Source organism: Schistocerca nitens, chromosome 8 (genome assembly GCF_023898315.1).
Source record: "Schistocerca nitens isolate TAMUIC-IGC-003100 chromosome 8, iqSchNite1.1, whole genome shotgun sequence".
NCBI lineage: Eukaryota > Metazoa > Arthropoda > Insecta > Orthoptera > Acrididae > Schistocerca > Schistocerca nitens.
Window position 1 is genome coordinate 629664254 of NC_064621.1, and position 10719 is coordinate 629674972.

At 42.6% G+C, this 10719-nt stretch overlaps 1 protein-coding gene across 1 annotated transcript; it reads left to right on the top strand.

Moving 5' to 3' along the window:
• The first annotated feature begins 8055 nt into the window (after window positions 1-8055).
• On the top strand, window positions 8056-8886 carry LOC126199708 (craniofacial development protein 2-like). Its single transcript, XM_049936634.1, has one exon. The coding sequence runs from the start codon at window positions 8056-8058 to the stop codon at window positions 8884-8886; it is 831 nt and encodes a 276-aa protein (XP_049792591.1).
• The last annotated feature ends 1833 nt before the right edge of the window (window positions 8887-10719 follow it).

The following is a 10719-nucleotide window of genomic DNA, read 5'->3' on the forward strand; positions in this document are numbered from 1 at the left end:
GGGCTAGTAGATGTTTCAAATTATATTTAACGTCTGTTCCATGTCATTAAGTGCTTTCATTCTCAAGTACTGGATGAATATAGACTGGCTACTTGTGGGTCGTGAACTACGATACTTTCTCGTCTCCACCACCACACCCACTGTTTCTTTCCAGACAGACAGCGATGGGTGTTCCAACTTTAGTTAAAATCGATACAGTGATTTTGGAGGAGATGTGGAAATATACATACATCCACCACTATGAAGTGTATGAATGGAGTATCATGGTTTGTTGTAAAGTCTTTAGCACATGTCAAAGTTTGTTTCTTTGCCCATTTTTATAGATAGGACCTGGAGTGGATCAAAATGCCGACAGACCAGGACGAGTTTCAATACGTCTTCTGGCATGCAGAATGCATATCTGTGACACTGGTGCTGCTGAACTGTCAATACCGTTATGCGGGGGCACCAACGACAGAAACAAGCATAATGAGATGGGTCAGAAAAAGAGACAGGCAGTGTTAGAGACCGTCCTCCTTGTTCTGATACAGTGCAAGCTGTATATCAATGCAGTCTCCAGCAGTCAGTTCCTCGTGCACCACAAGAAATGCAGAAAGCTTGATCAGCTGTCCATTAAGCGTTACACGAGCGTCTTTCTGTTACGCCTTTATGTGTAAAAAAGTGTAAATGGTCCAAGTATTGTAGCCCAATGGTGATCCTCTCCGGTGTGCATTCGCGTGTTCCACGCAGGCTTCGATGCATTCTGACGCTGTGAAAACGACTAACTGGATAAGTGCCTGTTTTCAGATTAGGCCACATTCCACATTCGTGGACGTGCGAATCGCCTCAACATTAGGAACTGGATCTCCAAAAATTCACATAATACATCCTAACGCATCAGTAACAGCTTAGTGTTTGGTGTCACCTGATACACGATGCTGTGATAGGCCACTTTTTCTTCGCAGAGCAAACCACAACGAGACATTCTTAGGTGGACATACCGGAACAGTTCCCGCTACCAAAGATCGAAGAACTGCAGCTTTCCACCTTTCCCCAGTATGATGGCGCACTTCCGCATCGGAGTTTTAACGTATGGGGTGTGCTGAATGACAGATTTTCTGAGAGGTGGACGATTCGTGGTGGCCATATTGCATGGTCTCACACACTTCAGATGTTTAAACGTGTGGGATGTGCTGAATCACACATTTTATAAGAGGTGAACGGTTCGTGATGGTCCTGTTGCATGGTTCGCCGCACTCCACATGTCACACCATTAGATTTCTTATGTCAAGGATCGTGTGTGCATAAGGCCACTGAGTGACATTGCTACCTTTCGTGAGTGAATCAGTAAAGCAGTCGGTGGTGTTGCTGATGATTCATTCACTAGCAGAGCTCGAATATCGCCTTGATGGTCTATAAACAACGAGTGGGGCCCAAACTGAAATTATGCCGTAAGTAGAAAAAATGAAAGTTGTTTATCTTTTACAAGAAAACACCGAACTGTATCTGTAATACACTCCAACTTATATGTTATCGGAGAGGAATGGCGCCTTGTACACGACATCATTTTGTAGTTTTATTTTCATCCAGACGTGTTTCATCAGTTTTTGTGCTTCCTTCACGGTTTTTTTTTTGTTTTCTTTCTGCAGGCATTATATATTGTTCATTTATAGTACATCCAGAGGTTTTAGGTTTATAATAAATTTCGAAATAAAGTGGATGTATACATTTGTTCAGGTTCCTTACGTGAAGCTATCGGTTGTTTATGCTGGCAGTTTTAAATCTACCACACAATCTGTAACTTCTCACTTGCAAACGACAAAACATTCTTTTGTTTCTCTTTTCGTGGTTCATTTCCGACAGAGAATCGCTATATGTAGGGTTATTTATAGTGTTACTTGCAGCTTTTGGTGTTGCGGTGTTTTTTCCCATTCTTGTGTCCAGATAAAACGATTATTTCTTTCGCTCTTTTCGTCACACATGCATTTTCATGCTAGGCATTGTTATGCACCCTAAGTATTGTAACGGCAGTGTGGTGTCCGTTTGCTTCTTGGCGTCTTTGTTTCGGATGGAGCGTTCGTATTTGAATACGTCTGGGTGAAAACAGAATCTACAAAACGGTGCCTTGTATAAGGCGGAATTCCTCTTCAATTTTTCTTTGGATGCATGTAAATACGAAGACCTGCAACGTTCACAAGATGTTATAAGTTTTTGAAATTGTAGCGGGACTTGTCCTTTGACATCCTGTGTACCAGAGGCTCTCCTGCTACACCTCACTTTTCGTGCTCACGCTTCTCGTGTTCTGTCCCACTCTCTTGCCCGACAGTGCTCACTGGCATCAAACGCGGAATCGTACACCGTGAGCAGCCGCGAGCTGTTTTATTTGCACCGTCGGTTCTCAGTCGCACGACGTCCTCCACAAGCCGCAGCAGAGGGGGAATTTTTCTTTTATGGATTTATGAAGATTGACCCAATACCAGGCCCCGGAATAAACGGCCTAGCTCTCCCGTAACCGAGCCACAGGACGACGGGAAAGCAATTTCCTGGTCGCCCTTCTCCACGACATTCGTTTTACGAGGCATTCCGGAGGTGGTGGAAAATTTCTGCACGTTGTTTTATTCATTTAAATTCAGTACTTCAAACCCCATATGTAAGGTCACACTCTTGTTTCGATGCTACTTTCATTTTATCAACTCGATTATGGTTGAAGCTTGCTTTCACCGTTTTGTTAGTTTGTATTATACATAAATTTGGTAATGTTGACTGGAATAGACCTTGTGGAATTGTGAGGATATAAGGGATGAAATACGGGATCGTAAATAAGGTTCTAAGAACTGAATAACGAATGGGCGACATAATTGAGGAAAAAAGTTCCATGTTACTAATGATGTACGTTACGCTAAGGTAAATGTAGACTAGCAATGGCAAGGAAAGCGTTTCTGAAGAAGAGAAATTGGTTAACATCGAGTATAGATTTAAATGTCAGGAAGTCGTTTCTGAAAGTATTTGTATGGAGTGTAGCCATGTATGGAAGTGAAACATGGACGATAAATAGTTTGGACAAGAAGAGAATAGAAGCTTTCGAAATGTGGTGCTACAGAAGAATGCTGAAGATTAGATGGTAGATTACATAACTAACGAGGTGGTATTGAATAGAATTGGGGAGAAGAGGAGTTTGTGGCACAACTTAACAAGAAGAAGGGACCGGTTGGTAGGACATGTTCTGAGGCATCAAGGGATCACAAATTTAGAACTGGAGGGCAGTGTGGAGGGCAAAAATCGTAGAGAGAGACCAAAATATGAATATACTAAGCAGATTCAGAAGGATATAGGTTGCAGTAAGTACTGGGAGATGATGAAGCTTGCACAGGATAGAGTAGTATGGAGAGCTGTATCAAACCAGTCTCAGGACTGAAGACCACAACAACAACAACAACAACAACAACAAATGTGCAGCTATTAGGAATGAAATGGAAAAGTCAGGGATAGGATAAATGTTGGAAGATGAAATAGCAGTATGCCAGAAATGGCAGACGCCTTAACGGGGATGTGGAAGATCTGTTCTGTAGAAAGGAAAGTGTCTTGAAAAAGAAATTATAAAATGAACATATACAGAGATAACACGGGAGATGAAAGGCAGTAAATTCAGGTGAGCTGAATCTGCGGGAATTAGACTAGAAAATGGGACGAAGCGTTTTGGTATTAGGTTGCACAATAGCTACCCACATAATGCGAAAGAATAAATTACTATACAGATCAATAACAGCAAAATTAGCTTTTACAAGTTTATTATCATCAGTACTAAAGTGAAATAAATACGACTATGTATAATGCTGGAAGTGCCTGCCTCTAAATGTTGCGAGTCTGTCACCCACGTACCATCAGTCGTTCGGTGATTTCTGACGCAGTTTCACTAACTGCATGGTTGTTGACGATATGCTCAGCATCGTATTTCTTACATATTTGGTAAGCTACGATCCCCAGTCATAGGGAAAGCGGGCTGAGAGGTTTGAGTGGTCGGTATTCCTCAAGAAAATTTTTTTTCGAAATTTGTGGTAAGTTCCTAAGGGACCAAACTTCCCAATGTCATCGATCCCTAGGCTTACACACTACTTTTTCTAACTTACGCTAAAGACACCACACACACCCTTGCCCAAAGAGAGGTCTCGAACTTCCGACGGGGAGAGGCGCGCGAACCATTGCAAGGCAGCTAGACCTCGCGGCTACTACGCGCGGCTTCTCAAGAAGTTTGCGAGCAAACGACATGCAAAAATCGCCGTTGACTGATAGTGAGGCATGTAATAATATAACCAGTAATAATTACTTTGGAAACAGAGGCAGCACTGGTGTGGATGAAATGCACAGGTGAGGAAACATATAAATTTTCAAAATTGCTATGAAGTAATTGGTTGATAGGGGTATATAGTGACATAAATTGGTGCCACCAAATTAGAAACATAATGGCGGACAGCGTCACACCATTCGGAATATAGAGAAACACACAAAAAAGGCACTTCTCGTCAACAATATTGATCTGGATGTAACAAACTGTATATATATGTAAATTAGATGAGTCATTCGCTAAGTCTTTATTTTTTAACACCATAATGCCCAGGTTTCAAACCCAAAACTGACGTTAGAACGTCAGACTGTAGCGCACAGACTCTTACATGTTAAATATCTGAGTCGTGTCAGTTTCAAATCACACCTCAGCAGCTTAATGTTCGGAACTCTACTAAGATATCGCATTCGGGAGGACGACGGTTCAATCCCGCGTCCGGCCATCCCGATTTAGGTTTTCCGTGATTTCCCTAAATCGCTCCAGGCAAATGCCAGGATGGTTCCTTTCAAAGGGCACGGCCGACTTCCTTCCCCGTCCTTCCCTAATCCGATGAGACCGATGACCTCACTGTCTGGTCTCCTTCCCCAAACAAACCAACCAACCAATCTGCTAAGATAATCTCCTCCACTGTGTATGTTTCGGCAGTGTTGTGTTTAGACTATTTTAACAATTCGGTCGTTACTCATAACTGTTTCCAGTCTTGGTTTTCACCTGTCTTCCTGAACCAATTCCAACCGAATTTACTAATTTCATCACTTCTGTCCCCTACGAGAAACGATGTATTTGAGCAATCTTTTAACTTTCAGTATTCGAGTTGTTTGCTATGTGCCTCTCCATAATTATGAATAAATTTGCTTTCCCTCTTACGATGTTTTAATAGTAGTCCAAACAACTAGATGAAAGGTATACAATATTTTTCCAGAGTATTTTTCATGGTATTTCTTTCTTTCTTCCTTCTCTTCCTTCTCCACTTCACATATTAGGCAAATTGCCTGTTACCATATTCCATGTCTTGTATGACGTCCCTACATTTTTCTTCCATTGCATACAAACCTGAACGCCTCTATTGGGTATCTTTTTCCATCCGTGCAGTCTGCATGTTCCTTAAATTGTCCCCTATTTTCCTTTATTTTTGGTTTAGGTTATACATTTCTGAATCTCTCCTTATACACACATTTCACGGCAGCAACTGGTCCCACAGTCGTAAGCTGAGCCCCCAAACACTAGCATCATCGCCCAAACCTGCATTTAATGCAGTCAGGGGAGAACAAAATCTTTTTTGCCCTGTATTAACAATTTTATTCTTGGTTCAACTCATTTTCCAAGCTACTAATTGTACGTGGCCATTGGAATTCCAGTGTGTGTTCAGGTGCACACCGAAATACCTATTGACGGTATACATTCGAATTAGCTCTTGATTTGTTTTATTCGCTGAACTGATAATACGTCTGCCTTTGAGCATCATATACGTCGTTTTTTGGTTCTGTTTTGAACTGCATCCACGAGAACCATTCATGCATGATCCCACGAAGCTCGCCAAAGTTGCTTTCTTGTGGCTCTCGACTGCAATGTGCTAAGAGTAATGAGTCGTCAGCAAATACTGAAACTCCAAACATTGTAAGACGTCGTGGTGTCCTGACCTTCATTGCTTACATATTCCGCCCTCACAATCATATTCCACACATCAAGACGCTTCATTCGAACCCAAACTGGACAAGATAAATTCAATGTTGTATGAATTCATGTAAACAATACGCAAATAACAAGTGCGCACCAGGGTTAAAATACTTGAGGCTGGTGTACACACATACATTCCAGACACGACGGTCACAGGAACTTTTAGTTCGAGAGAGGCAGACCACACACCGGGAGGCCGGTCTCTTCAGAGGACGAGTCAACCTCAGCGGAGCAGATAGCGTTTAGCGTTTGCCCGAGTGAAAGGGGATAACGACCCTGTGTTCGGCTTTAAAGCAAATTCCGCTGCATTGTGTTTGAGCGGCCAGCCTACGCATTCTTTACAAACATAGCACGCAGTTCAGAGGTTTTCACAGGGAGACAGCAAACGCCAAACGCCGATGCTGCAGATTTCCTGATTGGTCGCCTTAAACGAAACATCATTCTCTCGTTTTAGAAGAGCAATGCTGATTGGCAGACGATATTCCTGACGCCTTCAGCTGAAGGAGTAATGGAAGGGACCAAAAGATATACCCCTCCACGTCTGGAGCAAGAACATGTAACGAGAGCGTGTACACTTGTGTGTGTACTCAAAGAGTGAGGAACAAGTCTCTCCTCAGTACTTCACTGGGAGAGCACCTCTGTCGAGAGCGAGTCGGAGTGCAACTCTATATTGAGTCCTTGCAATTAGGCGTTGTTCACTGTGTTGGCCGCACACTTATTGTGTGGTGTGAATGGACAGAGTTATAGTTAAACGCCTGCAAGCGAATTTTTGAGTGGCATCGCCGTGGACTGGTTATCTGACTGGTGTACCACTCCAATAGTTAGACTATGGCGAATAGGAGTCCTTGACTTCATCAAGGCATAGGGAGAGTTTCATTGGTAAAAGTCAATCCAGATAGAATGACAGTTATCTTATTTGTCAGCAGCGAGCGGTGCAGACAGCAGTCATCGCAGCTTACGGTATTGTGCGCTACAGCTCTTGCGAGCCCCATATTTCCTCCACAACAATACATCTAACTGCATTTCATGTGCGACAGCCTCGACCATACCTAGCAACATTCTAACGGATAATTATTCAAGTTGAGTTGGTGCGACTCTCATCCATTCTGCCAAGTCAATAACAATCTTAAACTTTGTATAGAAATTTCGTTAGCGAATCCTATCCTTGAGAGGTAACTTCACATTCCGAAAAGAACCTGTAAATAACTATTTCAGTTCATAACTAAATGTGCCATTGTGATTTCTCAGAATTTTAGCAAAATAAATTATAACTTTCGTTAATTTAATGTTTTTCTTACACAAACTAGCACTCCTCCAGTACCCAAGTATCCCACTAGTTACGTAAGAAATTTTCAGAATTTTTGTGTCATTTCCTTACAGCGGACGACTCCAGAAGATATATATTGCCGAAAGTTTTTCAGGCATTTCTCTGTAGAACGTTAGGAGCGTCTGTCTGACTTCTGTAGTAGAGTGGGGGTGGAAATTGCATCTTGCAGGAGCCACAGGGTGAAGGGTACATCTCAGATTAATCCCTTGCGCAGAATGACAGAATAGCACCCACATGCTCACAACATTTCCTTACTGTTTGGTAATTCCTTCACAAGTGGTTCTAAGTTAACATTTCAGAACTTTGGCCCGCAAATAGAGCCCTGAGGTCAACCTCCCATAAATCGTTCGACAACTGTTTGATGTAGAACTCGAATGAGTCACATAGGTGGTACCCCGGAAATGAAATAATTGGGGCAGACCAAAACTATCAGTAGCGTTGGTTCCCACAATAGGCAGCTATAAGAGGGGGTCTGTATCACGTCAGGGGGTGGCGGCCTCAGCCAACCTCCTGATCTGGAAAATCAGGTTGTACTCGGCAACACGCCACAAATGTGGAACAACGAGGAAAATCTCACTACCCCAGGCCCCAGTCAATAGACTGGAACGGTCGTGAGTATCTGATTTCGGGGACTCACGAACATCATGAGAAGAATCGTAGCCTCTCAAATTCCCTCAAGACAAAACAGAAACACTACATCGCAACACTCAATGTGAACACACTACTCGAGATGGGCAAGATGAAACAGCTCAGAGATACTTTAGACAGGTTCAAGACCAAAATTTGCGCACTACAAGAAACAATATTCCCAGCTGAAGACCATTTCAACCCAGGGAACTACAGAATGTACAAGGGGAAACCATTGGTACACAGGAAGGATCTCAGGGTCTGTGGCACAGGATTCGCAGTACACAGGACGATCTCAGATGCAGTAATGGACTTCACATTGCCTAACAAAAGATTGAGCACACTGACAATTAAGTCGGCATACAGGGCATACACGGTCGTAAACGCACACGCACAAACAAATGACCACAACAGGAAAGACCTAGACGCCACCGAAGACTTTTGGACAGTAATGGAGGAGACAATAAAGAATACACCTAAACACCGACCAAAACTTATTCTAGGAGACTTCAAAGCAAATTTAGGAAAAGAACAAAAATATAGACACATTGCACAACACCGTGACACAAACCTAAACGGGAATCACCTTATAGAATTCTGCCAGACCCATGACCTCAAAGTCATGTCAACGAACTTCAAGGAACCCACACAAAAATTAACCACAGGGAAACTGCAAAATGGCAAGAGAGAATTGCAGATCGACCACGTCATAATACAAAGAGAACCACACAGGGAAATCCCGAACATCGACACACGAAAGTGCTTCTTTCACTGGGCTCACCACCTACTAAAGATAAAGACAGGCCTAATCCCAAAGGAAACTAAGATCTTTAGACCAGACCCAGAATATCTAAACACTCAACCAAGAGAAAATACTGGAGGAAATTGTGACAGAAATAACGCAAAACTGGGAACAGCTCTCAGGGAAGCTTGAGGAAGCGATGAAATTAGCAGTAACACCGAGAACCAGGAAACACCGCTGGTGGAACGACACATGTGACCCAACAGTCGAAAGACGAATGAATACATGGAAGAACTTCAGTAGCAACAAGATACCAGAAAACTGGCAAGAACTTCTCAAAACACAGAAACAGACAAGTAACATTATCCATAAAGGAAAATGAAACAACGACAAACAGAAACTAGAAGATATAGAACCAGACTTCACAAGGAACAACACGAGGGATTTCTTCAGCACATTCAGAGAGAACATTATGAAATACCAACCTTTGCTTTAGGAGGCCGGATGGCATACTAGAGGCCAATACCAAGAACAACTGTAACCTCCTAGCGAAGTACTTTGAAAAACTCCTAAACGCAAAATTACCGACAGACAAACTGGACACAGAGGAACCCTCACCAAACCGAGATAGCGAGCCGCCATTGATAGAAGAAATAAGAGAAATCATCAAGAATCTCAAGAACAATAGAGCACCAGGAGAGGATGGAGTCACCGTGGAATTATGGAAGCTACAAGATCCGGATCTCACAGAGCACATACACATCATCATCAAACAGATATGGGAAACAGAAGGGATACCGAAATAACGACACACAGCTCTGATATACCCTCTACACAAGAAAGGGGATTCGTCGGAGCCAAAAAACTATGGGGGCATCTCACTGTTACCTGTTACATACTAGATACTTTCGAAAGCACTGATAAACAGATTAGAGAAGCACACAGACCAACTGATTGGCGAATACCAGGCTCGAATCGGAAACACAGGTCGTGCACTGAACAGATAGGGAACCTTAAGATGATACTGCAACGCAAACAGAACATAAGTACCACTTTCGTCTATTTCAAGAAGGCGTACGAATCAATAGACAGAGAAACCCTCTTTGAAATCCTGAAAGAATACAGAGTAGATGGGAAGACTGTAACCATAATTCAGCAAACAATAACAAACACGACATCTAAAGTGAAGTTCTGTGGAGAGCTCTCTGAACAGTTCGAAATTGAACAGGAGTCAGGCAGGGCGACGGCCAATCGCCATTACCGTTCAACACAGCACTGGACAAAATACTGAAGGGACGGGAAAAGACACAGAAAGGAGTCCTGTTAGAGAAAGTAAGAGTACAGTGCCTAGCGTTCGCAGACGATTTGGCCATCGTAATGGTACGAGAAACAGAAACAATAAGAGCCATAGAGAAACTATACGAAATCGCAGCCAAGACCGGACTACATACATTATACGAGAAAACACAGTTGATGAACACCCAAAACCACCCATCACTACACACAAAATATGGGACAATACACAACAGAAAATTTCAGTACCTAGGGGAAACAATACATATTACACGAAGAAATAAGATATCTAATGAAGAGAGAAGAGCGAAACTAGAGAAGGCCTACAAACTGACTTGAAATAACTACAGTAAGAAAGCTACGACACTACGAGACGGTGGTGCTACCAGAAGCACTATACGTAGCCGAGACCACACTAGTGCAAGAACGGATACGAATCAAACAGATAGAGAAGACGGAACGAAAAATACTCAGGAAAATATTAGGGGTGAAGCAAAAAGACGTGTTGTGGATAAAGAGACCAGCTGAAGAAATGTACGAACACACAGAGAAAATATCAGACCAAATCAGGAAACGAAGACTACAGTTTCACGGACACCTCAGCAGAAAGGCACCACATAAAATAACGAGACAGATCTTCGACTGGGTTAGCACAAGGAAAAACAACGAATGGATGAATGAAATAAGAAATGACATGAAACAATTCAACATGACACAGGAAACAGCACAAAA